General features: G+C 40.8%; 2 protein-coding genes across 4 annotated transcripts in view; one reads left to right on the forward strand and one right to left on the reverse strand.

Annotated features, from left to right (window-relative positions):
- The window catches only part of LOC143301630 (calumenin-like), a 15,295-nt gene extending 1,783 nt beyond the window's left edge, over positions 1-13,512 (forward strand). Inside the window, exons 3-8 of one of the 2 annotated variants that reach the window (XM_076616051.1) lie at positions 693-823; positions 1,557-1,750; positions 3,565-3,734; positions 4,931-4,991; positions 5,511-5,752; positions 9,798-13,512. In XM_076616051.1, coding sequence (XP_076472166.1) covers positions 693-823; positions 1,557-1,750; positions 3,565-3,734; positions 4,931-4,991; positions 5,511-5,752; positions 9,798-9,902 — 903 coding nt within the window. In that variant the 3' untranslated portion in view covers positions 9,903-13,512. Of the gene's footprint in view, positions 1-692; positions 824-1,556; positions 1,751-3,564; positions 3,735-4,930; positions 4,992-5,510; positions 5,753-6,225; positions 6,429-9,797 lie in introns of both variants that reach the window. The other variant, XM_076616052.1, reaches the window with a different exon arrangement.
- Positions 13,513-18,261: 4,749 nt separating this feature from the next.
- The window catches only part of LOC143300943 (deubiquitinating protein VCPIP1-like), a 46,822-nt gene continuing 37,583 nt past the window's right edge, over positions 18,262-27,500 (reverse strand). Inside the window, exons 18-20 of one of the 2 annotated variants that reach the window (XM_076614892.1) lie at positions 26,166-26,479; positions 22,238-22,600; positions 18,262-21,483 (exon numbers count right to left, since the gene is read on the reverse strand). In XM_076614892.1, the coding sequence (XP_076471007.1) occupies positions 21,433-21,483; positions 22,238-22,600; positions 26,166-26,479 (728 nt within the window). In that variant the 3' untranslated portion in view covers positions 18,262-21,432. Of the gene's footprint in view, positions 21,484-22,237; positions 22,619-26,165; positions 26,480-27,500 lie in introns of both variants that reach the window. The other variant, XM_076614891.1, reaches the window with a different exon arrangement.

The raw sequence follows: 27,500 nt of genomic DNA on the forward strand, positions 1-27,500 counted from the left end.
GTATGTTTTGATTTCATTTGCAGCAATTCACAGTTTTCATCCTGAACCACAGCTCTTTGAATAGTGTCAGTTACATAGTACAAAAAGAATTTCAGTAGTGTTAATTTGAAGTGATTTTAAGTGTTGGGGGGCTTTTAAAAAAAAATTTATCTTGATTTTTTTTTCTCACCATATTAAAATTTCAATTTGAATTTTACAAGAAAAGAACTACATGTTTATCTTACCTCTGTAAACACTAGAAAATGGGCATGTTTTCTAATTTAATTTATTATTATGAACCATCAGTTGACCCCAGGACAATGCTTTTGTGGCTACCATCCTCTCAGGAACCTGCCCCCTTTTTTCATGAAGTTACAGAATATCCTAGTCCTGTCTGAGAAATTGGTATGCCAGCAGTAAGAGTACCTGATTGAACAATTTTTCTTTGAATTTTGGAGAAAAACCCCCCAAAAAAACCAACAGTTTTAATGTTCCCCTTTCAGACTTAAGGCTGGCATTAAGATGTAAAAATTATCTGGTCACATTCTGGAATATATGTGTATAATTTTTAAAAAATTTTTATGAATGCATGTGTGTGTCTACTTATATGTGTGCATGGTTGATGGTAACAGCTAAGAGGTAAAAGGGATATACATCAGATAGTATGAAAATATCTATTTTTTGTAATTTGAAAATTGATATTTTGTCTCCAGTCTTTGAGTGACATAGACCACGAGGAAAATGGAGAACATAATGCTGACTACGATCATGATGCTTTTCTTGGCCACGAAGACAAAAAAACATTTGATCAGCTGAGCCCAGAGGAAAGCAAGGAACGGCTGGCGTAAGTACTAAAGGGGAAAAGAAAGAAGAACAGTTATATGCATAGTGTTGACAAATATTTCTGGTGTGTGAAAAAATCCCAGGTTTAAAGGAGAAAAAACTACACGAAAGAATGACTGGAATGGATGTGAAAAAGAAAGAAAATGTATCTTCTGTCTTTTCTTCACTGCATTTTTGTTTTTGTATGTTCAGTTTTACAATAGAAAACGGGAATGATGTGTGCATTGTTTTTCTTAAGTAATGAGAATCTGATCTATTTATTTCTTATGTGGAATGTGATGTCAATTATTTTGAGTAATAGTTTTCTGTTGTTGTATTTGAGATATGTGTTTTTATTTTAAATTGAGAAATGTGAGTCAGACATTTTTAGTTTATTAAGTAAAACTTCATTGCATCATTGTGTGTGTGTGTGTGTTTATGTGTGTGTGTGTGTGTCCAGCATTATTGCAAATTTGAATTTTTAAACCTTTTTTTTTAAGTGACAGTATTTTTAATTACACATGCGGAAGCTTGACCCACTGATTCAGACTCTGACAGGGTTCCTGTCTTCTGCAAACAACTGGTCTACCAATGTATTCAAAAGAAGCTGTAACCTCCCATAGATTATGTTACCTCCCTTCTGTTTACATTGGTCTCAAACATTTATAAAGTACATGTGCAGTGTGCTCTTTTCTGGCAGCCATTTTCATAATTCTTCTCAATTCAGAATTGTGTGTGTATGTGTGTGTGTCCAGCATCATCATCAGAAAGATTGACAAAAACAATGACGGCTATGTGACGGAGGACGAGCTGCAGGAGTGGATCCAGTATGTGCAGAAACGTTACATCATCAATGACACAGACCGCATGTGGAAGGACCACCACCCTGATGAAGACAACACACTCAGCTGGCCGTCCTACCAGAAGAGGACCTTTGGATATGATGATGGTGAGCCACAAGTGCCAGATATAATAATGAGATTATTTGTGCAGCTCCTAATAACATGATTTCGCTCTGAGCGCTTTACAATACCAATGCGATAATTCCAGTAAAATTATACATCAAAACATGCAGGTTGGTCCAACTATGTGAGAAAACATATTGAAGTATAACAAGTCATTGCATAGGTAGTACATATGGACTCTAGTGTTCACATCTAATTATTTGTTACTACGATAGGCCTCGGATCCACTCTGTTTACGTATACCCAGATTCAAACACTCGACTGTTGGCTGCCGTTCTTTCTCTGTTTCTGGACCTTGCGATTGGAATGAACTTCCTTTTTCGCTTCGTCAAGTCTCCACACTCAGCTCTTTCAAGTCTGGCCTTAAAACCCACCTCTTCCCAAAATAGCCTCCCTTGCCTGCCCTTCCTTGTCTTTAGTTTCTACAGTATTTGAGTTATGCATGCGTGTGAATGACTGGTGCGAAAGCGCTTTGATTTGTCTCTGCACAAGATCCAGCGCTATATAAATACCATTATTATTATTATTATTATTTATTATTATTTGTGTACCATACATAGAAAAAACATATGTGCATACACATTTTATAAGGAAGATTTTAGAAAAAGAAAAAATGTGCATCTGTCTATACTTTTTTTAATGTCAGACATTGAATAGGGCGGTGTTTTGTTCCTTTCATTCCTCTTTATGTCCTTAAAAAAAATTATAAAATTTGAAAAGTGAATAGTATAGGAAGAATCAGTTACAGATGGAAACAATGATAGTTCGGTTGTGGTTTTTCTGGGAGGGTGTGTGGCTGTTGGGCATGCGTTTGTGCTGGTAGTTTTATTAAAGTTTCTTTGTTTTATCTCAGAACATATTTTATGTTTGTTAATTTAGATTTGGCGTGTTTGTTTGTTTTTTCCACGATTTAGTTGTGAACAGGTTATCTTAGTTGCTGTTGCTCTGTGTGTGTGTGTGTGTTTGTGTAAGTGAGAAGTACATTGTCCCCTCTTGACCTCCATGTTTTGTTGTTGTTACTTAATTCATTTTACATTGTTTAGTTTAACTATGTCTTTTTTTTTAATCGGGCTTGGAAGGGTGTTTGTTGCATGGATCAGTATCACAACCACCACTCTGATTCTAACAGAGGGAGAAGTCGTCTTCCTGAGTCTTCGGGGATTAGTCTTTGCCAGATGATTTTGGACATTATTTCTCTTACTTTTCATTTTTCTCTCATTGTCTTTTTTTGTTTTGTTTTGGTTTTGGTTTTTCAACTTGAGCATTGTGCATTATATGTATGTCTGATCTTTTGTTCAGTTTTGAATTTTCAATGTTTGTCCGTCACATGCTTTGTTCAGACTTGAGCATTCTATCTGTCTCTTTTTCTCCCTCTCTTTCTGTCTCACACACATTCTCTGTCTCTCTCTTTTTCTCTTTCGCATGTATCTCTTAAGTTCAGACGTGAATGCAGCTGCCTTGCATGTTCTCAAACGTTGTTTGTTCAGCATTCCTAGTGAGAGGGTGACTGTCACAGAGATGGGGGGGTGGGATGGCCAAGTGACATCAGACGCGGCGTAGCGTTAGGGATTAGACAACTTGTTTCTGAACAGAACATCTGTGGTTCGATCATGTTAGTGAACCAGTTTTTTTGTGTTTTTTCCAAGCTTATGAATATTTAATACGGGACCCATTTTAATGATTTTTTTTTCAGTCTCATTTTTTTCTCTTCTCATGATACCTGTACTGTATACAGAGCGTGTCACAAGTGAGTCATGAAGGCCTTGCCTCTTTTTTTTCTTTTTTCTTTTTTTATCAGACCCCAACGTGAAGGGCTCCCGCACAGAGGCGTACGCTGATATGATCAACCGCGACCGCAGGCGCTGGGACAAGGCAGACAAGAATAGGGACGGCCGGCTGTCCAAGGAAGAGTTCATGGACTTCCTCCACCCTGAGGACGCTGAGCACATGCGCGACATCGTTGTCATGGTGAGCGTTGTCCTGGTGTCCTTGGAATGCTTTAGTGCAAAGGTTGTTGTCATGGTGATAAAAGGAGTGTCATTGGAATGCTTCAGTGCAAAAGTCATTGTCACGGTGAGCTAGGGGTGTCCTTAGAATGCTTCAGTGCAAAAAGGTTGTTGTCATGGTGAGCTAGGAGTGTCTTTGGAATGCTTCACTGCAAAGGTTGTTGTCAAGGTGAGCGAGGTATGTCATTGGATTGTTTTAGTACGTTCGTGGTGATGAGTGAGGAGTGTCATTGAAATGCTTCAGTGCAAAGGTGTGATCTCTGAGGAGAGGTGTAACGGTAGAGTGCTCACTTTTCTTGAAGGGAGCACTGTATGTGAAGAAAATGTTTACTATTTACCTCAAGAGTTATGTACATATGATTCAGCAACTGATCTTGTGCAGGCAGAGTTTTGGGTCAAAAGTCAAGGACACAACAGCTTGATGGAGAAAAAGAGTACACAACAGAGACAGGTGTTGCTTCCAGTATTTGTGAGACTCGGTTTAGTGAGTGGCAGCGGCCAGAACACGAACCCTGCTGAAAGTTGTGGTTCAAGGTCACAGTCTTTCAAAACTTGACCTGCTGTTAGGTGATGCCCAGCTTTAAGCACTATTTTCAATAGTCCTGTGTTGGATTCATCATGTTTCGATTGTAATTCCCGAAGGTTTTGCCTGGCTTTTTTTGTAATTTCTAATTGTACTGTAATGGTGATAAGTGCAGTATTGTAGTAACATGTACTTCATTCTGCATGAACTGGACATTGTACTTGAATAGGATTCCTTTTTTTCTTCACATTGTTAGAAGTTATAAGAAAGATGTGAAGTCAAAGATGAAGTAAAGAACGCAAACATAGGACTTGGTTGACAGGTAGGAAAAAAAGAGAGACAAAATTATATGTAATTTTAGTTTCAGTTCATCACTGTATTTATGAAAATGAAAAAAGTTTATTTGTATAGCGCCTAATAAAATGATTTTGCTTTAGCGTTTTACAGTTACACTTGTTCCTATATATATATATATCATCCATGAAAACATGCAGGTTCGTCCTTTTAAGGAAGTAAACATGACAAATTTTAACGAGACATTGCTTCAAAAGTATATTTCTTCATAGTTATTGTGTAATTCTAATTTCTTGCTCACATTTGCAAGAAACAACCTAATTTCTTGCTTACATCTGCAGGAAACGATCGAAGACATTGACAAAGACAAAGATGGGATGATTGATTTGGAAGAATATATTGGTAAGTTCCTGTGTTGTTTTTTTCTTGGCATGTAAACATGTGTTGAGTGCAGGCTGTTGTTGCGAGGGGGAAAATGGTATACCCTTTGAACTTGGTCAGTGCACAAGAGATTGAAAATCAGGCTCAGTTTGATGATCAAATTTTGTTACTGCACAAGTATTAACGTTGTGAATTATCATGAAAGACGGGTGTTGCTACTAACATGTTTGCGATCCATTGTGTTATCACAAAGAAATTTTAACATATATTGCTGCAGTTTAGCTGTGCAAAAAAAAAAAAAAAGAAAGAAAAAAGACAACTTTTCTTTCTGACATAATCTGTTCAGGGAATCTGTGTGAAGATTTGAGAGCTGAGAACCTTTCACTCAAAAAGCATACCTTGAAAAGATTAATTGAGAGAATGGATCTACAGAAGAGAGAGGAAAAAAAAGTTAGAACATTTTTTCATTCCAACAAGTTACAGGGTGAATGTGATAGAATACTGAAAACCCCAGGCATGACACGAATGGTATTCCTGCAGCTGACATATGGGGCGATGATGATGATGATGACGATGATGAAGACGATGACGATGATGAGAAAGATGAGCATGGTGAGCCTGATTGGGTGACGAGTGAGAGGGACCAGTTTCACCAGTTCCGGGACAAGAACAGCGATGGCAAACTGGACACCAGTGAGGTCCGAGACTGGATCATTCCCGAAGACTACGACCACAGCTCAGCAGAGGCCAAGCATCTTATTGCCGACTCTGATGGGGACAAGGTTTGTGATGCAGAAAAGGTGATCTTAAACATTTACATCAAGTGTCACAGCATGAAAGCGCCTCAGTTTTATTTGTGTGTTTGTGAAAAATCATTTGATTATCATATGTAGAATATTGTTTTTTTGTTTTGTTTTTTTAATCAGAAATACATTTACAGCACATTGCAAAGTGTGCTGTATTTGTTGGAAGAAATTGTTATTCTTTAAAAAAATAAAAAAATAAAAAAAAGATATAGAAAATGTGTGTTAAGCGAAAGATGTAACATAGGAAGAAGGATGGGGGTCAGAAAGAGATGGGGGGTTGGGTGGTGAGTAAAAAATCTGAACCAAAAACCATGAGGTGCTTTTTTTTTGTGATGCTTGGCTGTAAGTGTTTAACTCTTTTTTTTTTGTTGAGACAAGAAAATTGAGATTTTATTCATTTAAAAACTTTTTTTTTTTCTTTTTTTCTTTTTTCTTCCCTTGTCGTGCAGCCGACATGTGGCCCAACAGGGAGAATGCGGATGAGGAGCCAGATTGGGTGAAAAGCGAGCGCAAGCAGTTTCACACTTACAGGGATCAGAACAAGGATGGGAAGTTGGACAGTGCAGAGGTCAAGCGCTGGATTCTCCCAGACAATTTCGATCATGCCAGGGCAGAGTCCAAACATCTCATTTATGAAGGCGATGGGGATAAGGTTTGTACTCTCCTCCTTTGTTCAGGGAAATGTGGGCTTTAACAACAAGAAGAAAAAGATTAAAGAAGAGACATATGGTCTTTTTTTTTGTCTTTTTTTTTTTGTCTCAGCATGTCAAGTTGCTTCTGCTTACCTGCTTGTCACCAGAGCATGAATCTTTTTTTAACCCATGCCCCCCAAAATGAACATGGATTTGACATTTTCTTGTGGTTGAGGTTGTTGTGGTGAGAGAGAAAATCTTTTGGGTTTTTTTTTTTTTTACCCCCCTCCAAAAATGAACGTGAATTTGACATTTTCTTGTGGCTGAGATGATGCGGTGAGAGATAAGAAAAGAAACAAGTGGTTTAATCTTACACACTATTCCATGACCCACCGGTGCAGACCGCTTCCTTTTTGTTCACTTTTCTATGGTGAGGGAATGGATTGAAGGGGACCAGGAAGTGGTGTGGGACTGAACTGAAGAAAGGTGCATGGTGGTGCTTATTTTGAAATGGATGATTAACTACTTTGGTGTTAATTGGAGCAGAGGTTGAGGGTGGAGGTATGCACTTTAACTGTATATCCAAGGGCCAGAAAATACAAATACCCTATCAAAAAAAGAAATTAAAAAAACAAAATGACAGGTTGTAAAAAGAATTTAAAGAAGCAAGCAGTGACAAGACCTAAAAAAACAAGGGGAAAAAAGACTAAAATCACATTTGCTTCAAAGGAGGAGAATATAAATCAAATGCTACTAGTATGAATGGACATTGGTCAGGTTTTGCTAGTCACCATCGTTCACACTCATCCATTGTCTTCAGTTCCAGGTTATCAGCAGTGTAGCTCTCATTGTCATGTTTGTTGTGCTCATCATTCATTGCAGCTGCTGTATAAGGGGAGGCTAAACAAGTGTATCACAGAATGCATTTCCTACTCATGTTCACAAGAATACAAGACCTGTGGAGGTCTCTTGCTTATTGATAGTTAGAAAGCAGTCGCTATGGAGAGGTTAACAAGACAATGTGCAGATGTTGGCTTGTTGTCAGGGCAGGGTTCTTGTAGAGATAGGGCATTACTTGATACTTTGATAACATTTTCTGAGAGCCTTAGACTGGGCTTGTGCCACAGACTGGGGTGCTGCTGCGAAAAGTGACAACAGATTCTGCAGACATCTAGTAGGGTAGATGATTTTTGGGTTTTTTTAAGGCCTTGAAGTGGTGTCTTCAGTACCAAGGGCTTGTGCTAGATCCAAAGAACTGGGCTTACTGTGCTCAAGTGCTTGATGGATGGTCTGGCTTGGCTGGGTAAGGAGAGTTGTGATGATATCAGCTGACTGTGTCTTTAATCCCATGAAGGTGAACCTTGGTAAAATGAAACAGTGCATCATGAGTTTGAAGTACAGTCACTCCTGTTTGTGTACTTACCAAGGGTGCAAAGTGAGAACTGAATGATCAGTGGTTCTCCACTTCAAGGGGAAGTCATTTACAGCTTAGTCTTTTGTGAAGGACTATGACTCTCAACTAGGAGGCAAAATTATATACTGGCTCTTCCTTGGGGGCTAGTTGGCCTTTGGGAACCATTTCAATGCCAACTGTCTTTAAATCCTCATGGCTGAGAGAGTAGGAATGTACAAAAGATTATCTCAAGAGGAAGTCCAAATAAAGGGTGGTGACTGACGTCCTGACCTGTAAGCTCTTCCTGACCTGTAAGCTCTGTCTTTATCTCAGTGAGGTGACAGCCCTTCAGTTTCTTCTTCTTCATGGGCTGCAAATCCTATGTTCACTCATATTTACGAGTGGGCTTTTACATGGATGACCATTTTTACCTGTCCTTTTGGCAGCCATTCTCCATTTTCGGGGGTTCAGTGATGTGTATACTTGTCAGCAGCAGTCAGGGGATTAAAGGTGCCAGTGAAGGGGCAAAAAGGGGTAGTTTGCAGTGTAGGGTCTTGGATTTATTGACCGTGGAATGGAGAGGATAGTGCACAAGCTGTCACAAGTACACACTTCAGGGTTGGAATTTGTGGCTGTTCGTTTCATTATAATGTTAAGTCCTGTTTGCAGTTAAGTCATGATTGATATTGCTGTTTGCATAGATAAGGTTTCTCCTTTGAGTTGTACAGACGGTCGTTACAGTTTTCATCAAATGTTGCCTCTCTACATAGATAGGATTTATGCTTTGAGTCATCGTAAAATTTGTCGTTACAGTTTTCATTTTGCATAGACAGGATTTATGTTTTTGGTTGTAAAGTTCCTTGTCACAGTATTCATCAAATATTGCCATTTCACATAGATCGGAATTATGCTTTTGAGTTGTGAAGTTTTTGGTTAAAGCTTTCATTGTCAGTGCATGGGGTGAGGGGTAGGAAGGAGGATTTGGTGAAGGGGGGTGTGCTGTAGATTCATGTCCCATTCTTTGCTCACTGACTCTGACAAGTCAACGCTTGTAAAGAGAGTGCAGTTGATTTCTCTGTTCAGCTTTGTTTCACTGTTCCGAGAACAGCCCAGGTTGATTTCATTTGTTTTTCACAATGAAATGTTTCATGCAGTGATTGATTTTTTTTTTTTAATGCAGTTAAGTGATACATGAGTGATCAGCTTTTGTACACAGGGATTGCCGACAGCGTTGTATGGGAGTTATGTGCATTAAAAAGCTGTGTTTTTTTAAATTTTATAGATAAACCTGGTGTCTGGTGGCTTCCCATGGGATGGGTGGCATTGTTTGAAGGATGGTTAAAGTACAAAGTTAGCAACAGTGCCTTTCAGCACGGAGACATCTGCCAGAGAACAGATTTGTGTGTGTGTGTGTGTGTGTGTGTGTGTGTGTGTGTGTACATGTGATAGTGGATTTGTGTATTCAAGTGTGTGCATGTGTTTGTGTTCATTCTTTACTTTTGATGACAGATCACCCCTCACCCCTGAATGTGTTTGTATTTTGTGTATACATGAGTGCGAGTATATGTGTGTGGGTTTGTGTTTGCACATGTGTGTGTGTGTGTGAATAGAGTAGAATAGAATGTCTTTATTACCAAGTGTACTGGGGTCACATGGAATATTGGGGGGGGGGATAGTACATAACAAGGTACAAACATAAATCGAAAATCATACTCAAACACAGATACACTAGAAATTAGGATACATACAAAAGCATATCAATATAAAAACTTGTGCATGTTAACACACACACACACACACATACACACATGCATGCATGCACGTGCGCACACACACACACATACACACACACACACACACACACACACACACACACATTTGAAAAGAAGCTGCATATTACATGTGGATGGGGCTGATGACTAGATCTTCAGGTAGATGGTTGTTGATTGCTCAATTCTAGTTATACTGGATATGTGTGTGTGTGTGTGTATTGCAGGATGGGAAGCTGAGTCATGAGGAGATCCTGGAGAAGTACGACCTCTTTGTGGGCAGCCAGGCCACCGACTTCGGGGAGGCGCTAACACGGCACGACGAGTTCTAGGCCCCCCTCCCCCACACCCTCCTTCCCCTCTCCCCTGTCCGTCCTTCATGCTGAGTTAACTGCTTTCACCCAGATACTCAACAAGTCATTGCAAGAGACCAAAGACGACAGAAGGAAGCACACAGTGGAGTGCTGTGTGCATGTATTACATACAATACCACTACAAGTCAGTGATACATCATTGCCGACATTTTGCCAGCCCGTTTCAGAAACATTCTTGTGGATGTGTCAGGAGCTTGTCATGCATGTGTAGATACATGTAGGTGTGTGTGTGTGTGTGCGTGTGTGTGAATGTGTGCAAAAGGGGCAAGAAAACATGCCGTCTTTGGAAATCCTCCCCAGTCTGTCGTCAGTCGCGGAATACTTTCCAGAACAGAACAACGTGGCATTGCTTTTAGCCTGTGTGTGTGTTGTTGTGTTTTTTTTTGGGGGTGGGTGGGGGGGGTTGTTGTTTTCTTCAATTTCAATCATTGAACATTTATTTTGGTCTCCTCCTATCGCTGTCAATCCAACTAATCTGTCATCAAAGTCAAGTGATGATCTACTTAAAATTGTTGTTTTGATCTGCTGTGTGTACTGAAATCTGTACTTGGATATGCTTTGTTGATAATCAAACCCGGTAGTGATGGTGTCTGTGTCATCAGAAGTTAGAGGAGGAGGTATGAACTTTGCAATAAGCCATGATATGTTGCAAGTCCTTGCAGAGAAGGTAGTGCAGTACCTTTTTCATTGGGCAGAGTAAAGGTAACACCCTTCCCTTGTTGGTTAAATCCTGTTGTTTGGGCATAGAATCACTGAGTGTCTTTTACCCGAAATTTTATCAAAATATCATCCAAGGAACATTCTGCAATCAACTGAGGTGAGTCAGAAGCAAATTCAAGCAAACTAATTTTTCAGCCTCTTTACTTCACTGCATTTTCTGCCAAAATATCCGAGTGAGAAGTGACATGCCGCATGCAATCAGTGGCCGGAAACGCTCGAAGTTCCTTGTTGTTGACAGTATGAAGGCTCAGCGGATTGATGAGAAAAGAAAGAAAAATCCAAATTGATTAGGTAAATATCCTTGATTTAATTACACATACTTAACCGTGACCCACTAGTGCAGACTCCGGCAGGGGTCTGACATTCCTGTCTTGATTTTGTTCCATTTGATGATCTCGTTTTGATTACGGAACATTTCTTGGATATGATGAAATTTGGCCTTAAAACATTGGGTGATTTTATGCCCAGACGATAGGATTAAACCCCCTTGTTGAGCATTCCAGCTCAAACAGGCCTACAGTGACAGGGTAAATCAAAACGTGTCTGGCCCTGAGCAGACGACTGCTGGTGTGGCACTCGCCGTTAACGTCAAAATATGCACATGAAAAACGTTGGAGAAAAACGGATGCAAAAACGTTGGGGTCGTGTCATCAAATTTTAGCCTGGAACCGGTACAAAGGAGCAGCTCCTGAGGTACAAGAAACTTGTGTCATTGCGAAATCATCAAAATAAGTTTGTTTGTAGTCATCTGTGAAGAGGTGTTTCAACTTTCTCACAACCCGAATGTGAGTCCCTGAATCAAAGATGACTGCTGGAAAATCGCTAAATGAAAAATTAGTGAAATGTTTATGCACTTCCCTGGTAACATTATGAAAATAGAGCATGTGTATTTTTCTGTGTGGATGTGTGTAAAACTTACTGGTCAACAGTATGATGTACAGGGAAGGCTAGAGTCATGTGATGTGGAAGAATTTTATGACAGTTATGTATATCATCAAAATATAAATTATTGTGCACGATCTACTTCAGTTTACTGCATTTTTATTTTCAGTTGCTTGAAAGAGATTCCACCGATCTCTTTATTTTGTGTTCCCTTATTGCAAAGTCATACATATGTGTTTAGATGATGATATTTGTACAATAGTATAGTTAACAGCTTGGTTTAAAAAAAAAGAAGATATTTTCATATGGTGATATTACAGGAAAACAGTCCATTGAAATATTTTGGACTGTTATTTCCATAAGAGAGATTCACATCAAATGGCATGTTTTAAGTTCTCTTCCGTTTTTCATTTTAGTTGATAGTTGTGATCATTTGAACACACACATAAGGTGGTAGGCACTTTTCCAGTCAGGAAAAGCTGACATAGGCATCATTCAACAGCATGACCTGTTTTTTGACTTGCTTTATTGAACATACTGCATACTGTGCTTTGAATTTGAGGTGCTGATTTGTATTTCATTCATGTGTTGTAATTGAAAACTGAAGTGTCAGTAGTGATTTCTGTGTTTGTCTGTCAGTGCTGCACATAGGCTGGAAAGTAGTGCCGGCGTTGTGAAGAAAACTTGAGAGTGCCAGAGTGTGCATCAGTAGGTGTTGAGAGTTATGTAAAGCAGATTTTCTCTCCTGTGAAGAAAACTGAAGTGTCTGAATTTCTGTATTGATTCTGAGAGTCCAAGACTGAGTCATTGTTTCAGAAATTTAAGGAACTGTCTTTCCATCACCAGGGACAGTGAAAGCCAGTGGTGATGGATCAGTGAAAGAAACAAGAATACCACACATTTGTTGCTGTTTTTCCTAACACCAGTTGTTTCTGTGGTCAGTGTCAGTCTAGGGTCTCTTACACATCCAGTGCCAAAATCAGTCTGCAGCATCCTTTTTTTTTTTTTGTTCGTGGGCTGCAGCTCCCATATTCACTCATATACATGAGCGGGTTCTTACATGAATGACCATTTTTACTATTTAGGCAGTCAAATCTGCAGCTGCACCAGTCTTGTTAGAATGGTGTAGTGTGACGGCATGGTTCTGTTTTTTCATGGCTTGACTCCAAGTAAGTTGGCATTGTGTTCACAAATTCTTTTATGTGAAGAGGAGATTAATGCTGAAAGTGCCCCCCTTCTATTTGTGTGCTGCTTGTTTATTTTGTGTTTGTTTTTTGTTCGGAGTGTACTCCATGAGATTCAGATTTTTGTTGCCTGCAGTGTCACGAGTTTTGGAACAAATTTGCCTTGTTGCCAGTCGGGAACATGCGAACTGGTTTTCTGCTATGGTGCATTCGTAGATGGTGTTGAAACAGCCTGTACAGAGCAGCATGTGTGTATGTGTTCCTGGTGTAGTGGACTGAATGTTCATTTTGTGTGAAAAGAAAGTGAAACTTTTTTTTTTGTTTGTTTTTTTTTTGTTTGAGGTCTTGTCAGGACAAGTTTCAGATTTGTGTTGATATTGGCACTCAGATTATTGCATGCAGTAATAACATATGGAAAGGTATTTTTTTCTCAGGTCTTGTTTTTCGGTGGTTGTTTTTTTTTAACATGTATCTTTGTCAGTGTAACACTTCAAGAGTTCTGCTTCTCTGGTACTGTTAAAATGCCATCTGCTCTTCATTGGTTCTTTCACACATCTGTGCTAGTTCGTAGGTTGTAGCCAGTTGATCTGTCACAGAACACCACCATTCGGCCCTCTCCTTGTCTTGTTTTGTCATCGTTGTTGTTGTTTTGTTGATCATTTGTCATGTTGTTGGTGTCAACCCCTTCAGTACTCTCTGTGAAGATCTGCTGCACCATCACTAGACAGTCTTTTGAATTTGTATAGTTTTGCTACATTTCCAATAAATTTACGGTTTTTAAACACGTGTGTGTGTCTGTGTTGAGGAAGACATGAGAGAGTGCTTTAAAACTAGTGGCTCTATAAAAAAAACATAAAAAAAACCCAGTTCATATCTGGCTGGCAGACTAATAAGTGTATAAATTAAAATGAAAGAAAAAAAACTTCATATCTTGCTGCACTCAAACAGTTGTATAAATTAAATGAAAGAAAAAAAACATTCACGTCTTTCTGCACTCGAAACAAACTGCCAGCTGAAAAAGTGAGGAGAAAAAAATTCATATATCACTGCACTCAAACTGACAACTGTAAACGAGGGGGGAAAGCCTTGTTCGTATCTCGCTGCATCAGCGTATATTTATTTACACTCCTCTGTGAAAAACAATGTCTGCAAGCACAAGAAGGCTGCACACTTTGGACTAATATAACGTCTATTGAAAAAGTAAGGTTTTGTTTCCACAGGGCAAGGGGTGCGAGACGCAAAACAGTTCAGAAACAGCCGCATGAACGGAATGACAGGCAGAGGAAAACCAAGAAAATGAATAAAAGAGTGAGGTGGGGAGGTTGTATGAATGTTTTGTTGAAAATAAACATTATAAATGTTGAAAATAAACATTATAAATCAATGTTATGTACACAATTTTCAATGCAAGGTCTTTTACAAAGATGAATGTTGACAAGAAACATAAACCAAAACAATGCACAGGATTTTCAATGTGGGTTGGACAAAGGTGTTCATGGCACAAGAGAGAGATCATGGTCATTCTTGTTAATAAACCAGAACTATATACAGAACATACTTGTGCTCATGGGCAGAGATCAGACCGAAAAGGCTTGTTGCTAATTATGTGTGTTTAATCTCTGGAGAGGGTTTGAAATGGGTAAACTTACCAGACTGTAGGGAGAATCAATTGCCTGTCGGCAAAGCTGTTATTTAACACAGAAACCTTCCAGTTTCTGAGCAAATTTCTAGTATTGCATATGTGTTGATGAGGTCCATCCAAGCAAAAGATTACAATGAACTACAAATCGTTTTAGTCTATGACCTTGAAGAATGGTCAATGTCAAGGTGTCATTTCTTCATGCGTGTAGATGCATGCAGAAGATGAAATAAGCTTGTTTAAGACTCCGCAACCCATGTCGGTTTTCAGTTATGGAAACAAGAACATGTCCAGTATGCGCACCTCTGAAACTGGTATGGATGCCTACCTGGTGAGGAAGATTGGTTGTACACATAAAAGCCTACATAAACAAACCAGTGAATGTGGGAGTTACAGGCCATGATCGTAGAGGAAGAATTTTCTGTCAACAACCTATTGTGAAAGTCAGTTCCCCTTGGCTCCCAACAATTATTTCTTTGAAACAAGTTTTGAAATTCAGCTCTTAATTTGTACAGTATGCACAAAAATTATGAACAGTTTCAAACTTGACTAGATGATCTCTGACCATTATTAAGAACGCTTCTAAAATCAAATATACTCATTTTTCTCAGAAGCTGTCAGAAATTTTTGGCTTTGAGCAGGACACAAAACATGAGATCTCAACTGATGAAGTGAACAAGGATTGAGCACAAGCAGATCAGACACAGCCTCGTGTCCCGTGACAAAGCAACAACTATCCTCATAACACAGCAGAGAAAGGAATGGTTGATCCCAAACCCTGTTAGCAACCCATATACACACAGTTTGGCATCAGACAGTCATCATCAAAGTACAGCAGAAAAAGAAACGGCAGCTCCAATCCTCACCCCACCCCGACCCCTACCATCCTGTCACAACCCCCACACACAACGTCTGGCATCAGACAGTTCAGCAAACGTTCCTGTGCAATGAGACCAATAGCGGTGAACCAGACCTCAGAGAGATGTCCAACATGTTACCATGCTGAAGTCCAGACCAGATTCTAGCCAAGATGTCTGACACTGCTAGAAACTTGAGCTCTTACAGCATCATGGGGGACCAGGACTGAGCAATCTCAGCCACACTAATTTTGCTCAGGATTAAAAATGTTAGCGTAGGCTTAGGAAAATTTGTGACATTAAGCATTCACCGTTCCAAGGAGGTATCAAAGCACGTGGACTGGTCCATATATGCTACACAACATCTGCTTAATTAAGACAATAAAAAAAGATCCGGATGCTTTCTTAGGTCAGGTGCCTGACCTAAGCATAACCCCACATGATGGTCAGGCCTAGAGACACACTAAGCAAACTTTGCACTGCGAGGATCGCTTAACTCAACCCAGGACTGGGGAGGGTGGCAGCCTGCATTGTGGACACTGGAAGTAGAATGACTGCTTGAGCTTGGTGATCCAAAAAAGAAGAAGAAAAAAAAAACCCAACAACAAACAAACAGAAACAACCTCTCAAGCCAAAGCTTCTAAACTGATAAATTGTGACAATCAGTGTACCTACAGCTCGTTTTCTCTTCACTGGTGTCAGCCTTGCTCCATTAACAATGTTATTCTCAGTTTGATGTTTAAATTAACAAAGGTTACATTGAAAAAAAAAACACACAAAAAAACCCCTAGAACATGTATGAATAAACAATAAAATCATGAAAAACTGCATGTTCAGGCTGAAAATACACCAGTCTATGTTGTCTATCTCCGTGTTGTCAGCTTAAAGAAATGGAGAAAAGCATTACCACAGAAAACAGCACGGAATAAAGAATAGTGTCAATGATTTCCAAGCGTGTGTGTATTACAAAAAAAAAACCAACAAAATGTCAATCCTCGCTGTCCAGGTATTGTTACCAATCATTTCCATTGTCAAGTACACAAATGGTTCACTGAGGACAGCGGCACTCAATTCAAAAGTACACACATTTCATTCTTCAACCTGAATAATTCATCCACTCATTCAAATCACATGACAAACATTATCAGGGCACAAAACATGTACACATTTCATGAAATGGGTAGCTTAACCCTTGTATGTTAGTTCAGTTAATCACACATTATGCAAAGGGTCATCCAATTTCATCAGGTTAATACTGCAGGAGGGTGTGTCACCTCTCCATTAGAATATCATGTCACTCACATTATTTCCAAGACCCATTCACCACAAAACTATCAGCAGAAGCAAATAATGCAAAGTGATGCATACCTGAAGACATGTTTGAAAACATAGCCGGCAATATTACAAGCACACAGTCGCACCACAACCATTGCACTCGTGGTAATCAGAACACATATAACCCACCGACATGAAAGGCCATGAAGATAGCTCCCATGACTTTTCCCACAGACGACCCATTCATATGGGTGAAAAATAAATCGCCCAAAAAAATGTTTGAATTTATGAACAGTATCAGTATCAGTAGCTCAAGGAGGCGTCACTGTGGACAAATCCATATACACTACACCACATCTGCCAAGCGAAATGAACAGAAAACTTCCAAACCGATCAGTAACATAAGTTAGGTGAGGTCAAAATATGAAACTTCCTCCCTTCATCCAGTGAGATCATGAAATTATCTGTATTTTTTGTTCAAAATTTGCACATACTGATGACTTGTACACAAATCCAGGAAAACAGACAAGAGTTTGAAACAGATTGAATTCAGAACACTATATAGCCATAAGAAAGCCTGTTCCTTTATTCTATTGTCTGCCTTGTGACTAAAAAGTAACTGGGTCAGACACTGTTGCTGACATGCACTGTTCACCAGTCACCTAGAATATAACTCTCCTGCTCCACAGCAACACACTCTGCATTTTTTGGTCGCAGTGGAGAGTGGAAAGGTCAGTTAAGATATTCTTAGCTTATAACGTTATAATGCAAATTAGGTGCCATTCCAAAACTTCAAAACTTTCCAAAGTCCCTATCGGGTTCCTTCGTCTGAAACAGTTGTAAACAGTCGGGACTCGATCAGGGCCCATCATCCAGGATGAGTTAAACAAAACCTGTGACATATGTTATCAACAAGATAACTAAGTAGGCATTTTTTTTTTTAATTATAATTTGATCACTTTAAACTGTGGTGTATGAAAAGTGATAAACTTGTTATGATCTTTATTGAACATTTCTTCATCAGTCCCCAGAAACATCTATTTGATTCATTTGTGAATCTGTTTGATGCATTCACAAACATGTTTAAACTTGAAGTAAGCCTCTTGAACAGACTAGGCACCTTTGAGAACTATACATTCCTTTAAAAAGAAAAAATTAAACAAAAAACATGCCAGAATACAATCATGTGAACTACTAATTCCATGATAGTTTACAAAATGATTTGATTACTCATGTCAAAATAGAACCCTATCTTCAATACAACTTTCATAAAAACAACAAGGTCACCAAGAGAAGGCGGTGGAAATGGACTGGGTACGTCATGCCGGACAGCCCTTCACTGGACGCCTAAAGTTAAGACGCAACAGACGAAGGCCAGAGAACACCTGGCACAGAACAGTCCAAGGAGAACTGAAGACCCCGACACACACCTGGGGCACCACTCAGAGACTGGCCCCAAACCAGACCAGTGGCAGATCTTCATTGCTGCCCAACAAGCCAGGATTGTGTCTGTAATGCTGTTTCAATGTTTCACTAATCAGCAAATGTTAAACTCTGCTGAGCTGTTATTGATGATTTTGATCCTGAAAAGGAAAATAAATTTTTCCTCCAAAAATTATGTTTAACCTGACATGTTTACTGTAATCCACACATTCCAACAGGGATCAAATACTACTCCACACAGGCAAGGAAACTGAAAGTAGAGCTCTGCAGTTAGTGAATAATATTTCAAAACACTTATAAAAAAAAAAAATTAAAAAAAACCCTCTAGAGATGACACAATATGTCAGTGATCAATGCAACCTTCCAGTTCTGAAAGCAGGTAGTATCAGTATCATCTAAAAAAGACCAATAAAATGCTGCCAATGAGCTACAACCTCCCAACCTCTGGAAAAAAAGGTGGCACAAAGGTTAAGACGCTTATCTGCAAGTACAGTGTATGTGACGGTTTTGGGTTCAGTTCTTTCTCCCAAGTTTGACTGGAAAATCAAACTGAGCGTCTAGCCATTAGGATGAGGTGACAAGCCCCATGGTTCATGTGCATTGCATATTTGGTGCACTGAAAAAGAACCCATGGCAACAAAAGTGTTGTCCTCTGGCAAAATTCTGTTGAAGAAATCCATTCCGATAGGTACACAAATATAATCAATTATGTACATTCCTGCACTCAAGGCCTGACTAGTGTGTTGGGTTATGCTGCAGTCCGATGTGGTGTGGCGTGTATGGATTTGTCCCAATGCAGTGACACGTCCGTGAGGCAATGAAACTGATACAACCTCCCAGGCAGAGAAGGTTTTGTTTCTTGTTGCGGACAGTCCAGCCAACTGCGCGGGGCCATGTCAGGACAGCCAAACCAAACAAATTTTTCAACCACGTCAACACAAAACAGTAACATCTACAAAAGAAAAGAAAAAAAAAAAAAAAGGACAAACCCACAAAACACGGTTCATGACATTATCTTCACCATACAGTTTCTTATGGCAAATAAGACTAGGCTGTGCCAAAAATGTCAGCCATTCTGCTTAATTCATTATCCACAGATTACAAAAAAAATCATAAAAAAGGATTAAAAAAAAAATAATAAAAAAACCCCTTCACAGCCAAACAAAAAACACATAAAAAGGCCAATATGAGCAAATAACACTGCAGAATGGACAACTAGTGCCCACCCCAGTGTTCACAATTCACTACCTGGTCGCCAAGCAAAACAACACAGATAGTACATCACAGACTGCAAAAAAAGAGAAGGCTTGCTTGAAAAAAGACAGGGGAAATGGACTGGGAAGGCAGAAAAAAAAGGGAGACAACAGTGAAGGAAGAAAAAAAAGGGAGACAACAGTGAAGGCAGAAAAAAAAGGGAGACAACAGTGAAGGAAGAAAAAAAAGGGAGACAACAGTGAAGGCAGAAAAAAAGGGAGACAACAGTGAAGGAAGAAAAAAAAGGGAGACAACAGTGAAGGAAGAAAAAAAAGCAGAAAAACAGAGAGCAATAGAACAGAGGAAATTTCCAGCGCAGAATTTCCAGAAGGTGGTGATGCTATTTATTCAGAAAGACCCCTGGCATCGCCACGGGGAAGCAGAGGAGGTTTCACAGGCTGAAATTCCGACAGTGCTGACAGGGTGAAAAGAACGAAAGTTAACGTCTCCTCCCAATTCTATCTTACCATATTACACGCAGAGTCAAACTGAAAGCTGACACCAATTTCTGAAAATATTTACATTTTATGATTCCATCCGACTTTCCCATTCCAAACCACACACAGCGGTATTAGTAAATCACTTTATTCAAACAGAAAACTTAACAGCATGTCTGCACGCACACACTCAACTCATGCTCCCTGAACACAGTACAGACCAAACTCTTCTCCCATGGATGCTGCTTTTTTCTTTTCTTTTTTTTTTTTTTTCAAATCGAGCAGCACACAAACTGCAGTTGACACGTCTGACAATCAGTATTTTTCAAAACACTGCAAGGAAGTTTATACAAAAAGGCCTTACATCACAGCATGCTGTCTACAATCACCAGCCTGTGTGTGTGTGCGAGACAGAGACAGAACTTTAACCCCTATACTGCTGCTGACAAATGCGCTGTTCAGTGCAGTGGAGAGACCACTCAAGCTTACAGGTTAGGACGTCAGTCACCATTTTCATTTCGGACTTACTTCTTCTTGGGACTGCATCACTTTTGTTCAGCAATGTCCTTTGAAAAATACACAAAAATTACTAAGCGCAGTTCAAACTCAAGCGACACTGATCTTAGTTCACGAGGGTTCGGCAGTCAAAGGGTTAAACAGATTTCTTTCCTTCCTACTACAGCACACACTGGTTTATGAATGTCATTATGCCCTTCAAAAAAAACAACAAACACACCAACTGATTGTATATGGAAAAAAAAAAAAAGGCGAAATGTCATTCCCTGGATTCAGGCACCCACATCCAGACTCACTTTCTGTCCTCAGTGTGTACCCACGTCATCACCACTGGAATGAAATCCTCCACAGAAAACTCTCTGTTCTCCAGAACAATTTCAGAAATTTTCTGTGTTAAATTTATGCTGGTCAACTTTACAAAAAGAAAAAAAAAGGAAGTCAATATACATAGTATCTTCAATAGAAAGCATTTTCAAATCCAAAAAGAGTAACACTTCCAATGAAAAACGCAGTAACATGAACACACACACACACACACACACACACACACACACACAGGTCCATTCAGGCAATCTGTCAGACTTCACTGGCATTGCTTCAGAAACGACTGTTCAAACTTTCTTAATTTCATTGGTGCCTCCCGCACAGTTTGGGAAGTGTAGACGTGAGCAAATCAAAGCGCAAACAACCACGGTACCCTGAACCAGAAAACATCTCTGCTGCAATGACCACTCACAAAGCACAGGACGATTTCACACACACACACGTTGCATATTTACCATCTCTGACTGAAGCTTGATCAAGTTGCAAAATTGTCTTTTTACAGTTCATGATAAGAAAGAAACCTGGTTCATAAATACAGCACAAGACAAATCTCCAGTTCTCACACACAACAGAAACTGTACGTCCAATTCATAAATACAGCATGCGGTAAATCTCTTCTCCACACATACCGAAAGAAAACGAATGTCAAATTCATAAATACAGCATAAGCAAAAAGTCCTCTTCACACGTGCCACAGAAACTGAACACATGAATCAGAGCAAGTACCAAACATCCTCTCCATACATACAATAGAACTAGAAATCTGGTTCATCAAGCGCCAACGTAAGTCATGTATCAGGAAAGGTTTTTAACAAAAACAAAGCAGCGACAGCTGACCCCACCCCCCACCCACCCCCACACTTCATCTGCTTCTTGTGGATGGCCACTACCATTAGTCCGTTACTCAGATCACAGTAATTTCTCCTTTTCTCCTCATCCGTGATGGAAAGGCAGTCGCTAAGTCGTCTCCATTGCGTCGTCCATCGCTTCGTCTTGACTCAGCGCATCCTGGAAGCAGTAATAAACTGAACACGTACTATTCAGTTTTCATTCATTTTTTCATAAATCATAACTGAATCGTAATCCTTTTTTTGCAAACTTGACTTGATACTTTCTCTCAGCTAAACATTATAGCAATAAACCTGAGCTGAATGATCATCCAACCACAAACTTCATGCTTTTTTTTTTTGCGTGTTTTTTTTTTATAGTTCATCCCATTTCCTCCTTAAACACTCACACATATGCAGAGTCATGCAGACACACACACAGACACACACACACACACACTCTCTCTCTCTCTCCACACCTCTACATGCATGCTAACACACCCAAACACAAACACAGACACATGTGCAGGCATGAAGGCACAGTTTCATTAATCCAGAAGACATCACTGCAGTTGGACAAATCAATGTACACCACACAGCATGCGCTAGGCAGAGGCCTGACAGCTGTGTATCCTGACATGCCTGTCAGGCCTTGAATGCATGCCTGTGTATTTGTGTCACTATCAAGAGTACATTTCTTCTACTGAAATCTGTCAATGTACAGCATTTTTATTTCACAAACTACACAAACACAACACACACACACACACACATACAAACACTCACAACACGCACAGACACACACACATACAAACACTCACAACACACAAACACACATTCACACACACACAAACACACACACACAACACAACACACATACACAACAAACCCCCTCCCTCTCACCAACCACACCCCCCCCCCTCACCCCCACTCACACTGTCCTCAGCAGCAACGCCATCAGCCATGTCCTCAGTAGTGGACGCACCCTTCACTGTTGAGGTGGTGGCGGAGGTGGTGGTGGTAGTGGTAGTGGTGGTGGCGGTGATGGTAGTGGTGGTGGTAGCGGAGGCGGTGGTGGCAGTGGTGGTGGTGGTGATGGTAGTGGTGATGGCCTCATCACCATCACCATCACCCTCCCCTTCCTCGGCGTCATCCTCCTCCCCCTGGCTCATGGTTTCCATTGCGTCCTGCACGCTGCGGAACAGCTGCTTGACAGCGTCGCTGGTCTCCACAGGGGGTGGAGGGGGCTCCAGCACACTGTAGCCGGGGCCAATGCGCGTGTACTTGGGCTGGGGGCTCTGAAACGGCACACACCCCTGAAGACCTGGGTGTTACATGGATACTTACATGCCTGTCAGAGACCAAGCTCAAAGCGCTTTTACAAACATAGTCATTTTGCACAACAGGCTGCCTACCTGGGTACAGCCAACTGACAGCTGCCACTGGGCACCCATCATTCGTTTTCCGGTGTCGACGGGCGCAATAGCCGAGTGGTTAAAGCATTGGACTGTCAATCTGAGGGTCCCGGGTTCGAATCACGGTGACGGCGCCTGGTGGGTAAAGGGTGGAGATTTTTACGATCTCCCAGGTCAACATATGTGCAGACCTGCTAGTGCCTGAACCTCCTTCGTGTGTATATGCAAGCAGAAGATCAAATACGCACGTTAAAGATCCTGTAATCCATGTCAGCGTTCGGTGGGTTATGGAAACAAGAACATACCCAGCATGCACACCCCTGAAAACGGAGTATGGCTGCCTACATGGCGGGGTAAAAACAGTCATACACGTAAAAGCCCACTCGTGTGCATACGAGTGAACGCAGAAGAAGAAGTTTTCCGGTGTCATTCAATCAGGTTTCAGTTATGCATGCATATACTCATCCAGACGTAACATTTCACGTGTATGACCATTTTGTTCATTTACCTTGCCATGTAGGCAGCCACACTCTTGTTTTCAGGGGTGTACATGCTGGGTATGTTCTTGTTTCCATAACCCACCGAACGATGACAAGGATTACAGGATCTTTAAGGTGCGTATTTAATCTTCAGCATGTGTATACACATGAAGGGGGTTCAGGCACTAGCAGGTCTGCATATGTTGATCTGGGAGATCGGAAGAATCTCCACCCTTTACCCACCAGGTGCCATTACTGGTATTCAAACCCTGGACCCTCAGATTGAAAGTCTAACACTTTAACCTCACGGCTACTGCACCCATCAAATTGTGTCCGTTATTCACAAGAGAAAGCGGTTATGGAAATGCCCAGACTAAACACGCTGTCCGAGACAATCGACTGGAAGCAGGAATTTGTGGCAGGCGACCAGCACCAAGTCCAAGACCGAACACAGAACTAAACGGGATGAGATTAAGTCCGCTGATTTTGTTAGATGTATATGTCGGAATGAATGAAAGAATGTGCATGCGTCCAAACCACCTGCCAACTGGTGGTTGATAAACCATTGAAAAATAGATAACAGATCACTTCGAAAAACCCTAGGCACTGTATGTACCCTCTGTCCAGATTTTCTTACATTATGTAAGACACAGATATAACACTGACAGTTCTCTGTGGGCTGTCTGGAGTGTCGCTGTGTATGTGGAAGTGATGCCACTGAAACAGTGCAGAAGATGGGGCACCACAAAATAAAGAAATAAAAGAAAAAAAATGTGAGTCACACGATCACATCAACACCTATACACCTATAGCAACCTCCACCCCACCCCCCTTCTTTTTTGCATAATTTTGGTTTTGTCCAAAACATTGGCGATATCAACCAAGCAAGACTGATGGACAAAGAACACAAAACTCTTTTGCTCTTGTGAAGCACCACACCTGATGTGTCTTGGCATTTTCTGTGTGTGGAAAAAGGCCTGTTTCACACAGCACCACCAGTCAGCTTCATTCTTGCCCCATCACAGGTTGAAGGAGACTCATAGTCTTCACAGAGACTTCTTCTTCTTCTGCGTTCACTCGTATGCACACGAGTGGGCTTTTACGTGTATGACCGTTTTTACCCCACCATGTAGGCAGCCATACTCCGTTTTCAGGGGTGTGCATGCTGGGTATGTTCTTGTTTCCATAACCCACCGAACGCCGACATGGATTACAGGATCTTTAACGAGCGTATTTGATCTTCTGCTTGCATATGCACACGAAGGGGGTTCAAGCACTAACAGGTCTGCACATATGTTGACCTGGGAGATCGTAAAAATCTCCACCCTTTACCCACCAGGCGCCGTCACCGTGATTCGAACCCGGGACCCTCAGACTGACAGTCCAACGCTTTAACCACTCGGCTATTGCGCCCGTCCTTCACAAAGACAACTCCCCTTACTGTGTGGGTACTGAGTCAAGAGAGACCCACACATCGAAGAGAAAGCAACTATCTTTTAACCTCCTGAGCAAGGTGAGGAATAAGTGGGTTTTTTTCTGCGGCTCTTGTTTGTTACTGCATTAGGAACGCTGACAGATACTGATTTTCTATCATTTGTTCATGTAAGGTTACTCTGAGAAAATACTGATTAAGTTTCCCAGACAACCTTGAAACGGGGCGTGGCTGCCTACATGGCAGGGTAAGGTCACACACATGAAATCACACTCGTACAAGTGACTGAATGTGGAAGTTGTGGGCTATGAATGTAGAGGAAGAAGAAATTTTTTTTTTACAGACTTCACTGTAGTGAAAATAGAGAAGAAAGTGGTGGTTCAAGCCATAAATCAATATCCACAACAATCAGCCAAAAGCTGAGAAAATGGTCTGGAGATACACAACTCTATAAATAGAGCTTTTCCCTTCTTTTGATGATGTCATCAATGACGTCACCAGGCACAAATGTCACAAATGCATGGCACTCAAGGGGTAAAAAATAAATGAAAGTGAAAAAACAAAATCATTTACAAAACAAAAGAGTTCTGCACCAGTACATACCAATTTTTCCTCCAACAGTGTCCTGCTGCTCTCTCTTTTCATATTTTCTTTCCTACTTATTTCACTCACATAAATCTTTTTTTTCATGCAGCATACTTCTTCTTCTTCTTCTTTGTTCGTGGGCTGCAACTCCCACGTTCACTTGTATGCACAAGAGTGGGCTTTTACGTGTATGACCGTTTTTACCCCGCCATGTAGGCAGCCATACTCCGTTTTCGGGGGTGTGCATGCTGGGTATGGTCTTGTTTCCATAACCCACCGAACGCTGACATGGATTACAGGATCTTTAACATGCATATTTGATCTTCTGCTTGCATATACACACGAAGGGGGTTCAGGCACTAGCAGGTCTGCACATATGTTGACCTGGAAGATCAGAAAAATCTCCGCCCTTTACCCACCAGGCACCATCACCGTGATTCGAACCCGGGACCCTCAGATTGACAGTCCAACGCTTTAACCACTCAGCTATTGCACCCGTCATGCAGCATACAAAAGCTCTCAAGGCCTGAGCAGCATGCTAGGTCTGTGCACAGCTCAGGCAGCTGTTCTTTTTTTATCTATTTAAAAAAACCCAACAAATGTCGTGTAGCGTACATGGATCAGCCCACATGTTTTGAAGCCCCCTTGAAACTGAAAACTGAATGACAAAACAAACGTGAAATTAACTGTGAGAGGTCAACAAGGACCTTAAAACTCCCCCCTTTTAACTGAAAACTCGATGACAAAATGAACATAAAATTAATTGTGAGTAGTCAATGACGACCTTTTCACAGCGTTTCACTCAACGACAAAACAAACATGAAATGAATTGCAAGCGATCAACAAGGACCTTCAAACCTTCAAATGCCCCCCCTTGAAACTGAAAACTCGATGAACAAAACGAACATGAAAATTCATCATCATCACGTGCCGACAGTCAGCAAGGACCTACCACCAGCACAGATCCATCTTCCTGGGCCTCCGCCTGGACGCCAGCCTTGCTCTCCATGTCCATCTTCTCCGGCTCCTCACGGATGGACAGCTGGTTGTTGTGCTCAGGGTCGCAGAAGTTCTGCAGGCGGCGAGCGGCGCCTTGGATGCTCTCCGTCAGCGGCACATCCTGCGGCATCTTGTCCTCAGCGGCAGGGTCACGCAGACTGTGACCGTGACCTTCGAAGACGCGCTGGGCGGTGACATGCTTGGTGATGGCCCCGCTGCTTCCGAAGCTGGCCCTTCCGGAATCCTCCTGCCGGATCTGGGCAACACCTGTTTGGCGTGTGGGGGAGAGGGTGGGGGGAATGGGAAGGAAACAAGGCGTTAATGTCTGGTGTGAATCGAAATCCTAAATGAGGCAGAGGTTTTTTTGGGTTTTTTTAAGTTGATGTTAGGAAACAAGGAGTTAATGTATGGTGTGATGGGGACAGATATGTTGTTGTTTTTCAAAAAGTTGATGTTAGGAAGCAAAGCATTAATGTCTGGTGTGAATGGAAATCCTGAATGAGGCAGAGAGTTTAACGTTCTTTACAAAGTTGATGATAGGAAACAAGGCATTAATGTCTGGTGTGAATGGAAATCCTGAATGAGGCAGAGAGTTTAACGTTCTTTACAAAGTTGATGATAGGAAACAAGGTGTTAGTATCTGGTGTGAATGGAAATCCTGAATGAGGCAGAGAGTTTGTTGGGTTTTTTTTAAAGTAGATGTTAGGAAACAAGGTGTTAATGTCTGGTGTGAATGGCATTAATGTCTGGTGTGAATGGAAATCCTGAATGAGGCAGAGAGTTTGTTGGGGTTTTTTTTTAAGTAGATGTTAGGACACAAAGTGTTAATGTCTGGTGTGAATGGCATTAATGTCTGGTGTGAATGGAAATCCTGAATGAGGCAAAGTGAGTTCGTTGTTTTTTAAAAGTTCATGTCAGTTAGGAAACATGGTATTAATGTCTGGTTTGAATGGAAATCTTGAATGAGACAAACAGGTTTTTGTTAGCTTTAAACCCCCCCAAAAAAAACATGTAAAATAGGAAACACAGCGTTAATGTCGGCTATCAATGGAAATCCTGAGTGAGGCAAACAGACTTGGTTGTTGTTCTTTAAAGTTTATGTCAAATAGTGAACATTACTGTCTGGTATGAATGGAAATCTTAAATCAAGCAAAGATAGTTTGTTGTTGTTGTTTTTTTAATGTTATTAAACAGGAAACAAGGCATTCATGTCTGCTATGGATGGAAATCTAAAATGAGGCAAACAGAATTTGTTGTTTCTTTTCAAAGTTGATGTTAAATGTTCATC

Source organism: Babylonia areolata, chromosome 27, assembly GCF_041734735.1.
Source record: "Babylonia areolata isolate BAREFJ2019XMU chromosome 27, ASM4173473v1, whole genome shotgun sequence".
NCBI classification, from domain to species: Eukaryota; Metazoa; Mollusca; class Gastropoda; order Neogastropoda; family Buccinidae; genus Babylonia; species Babylonia areolata.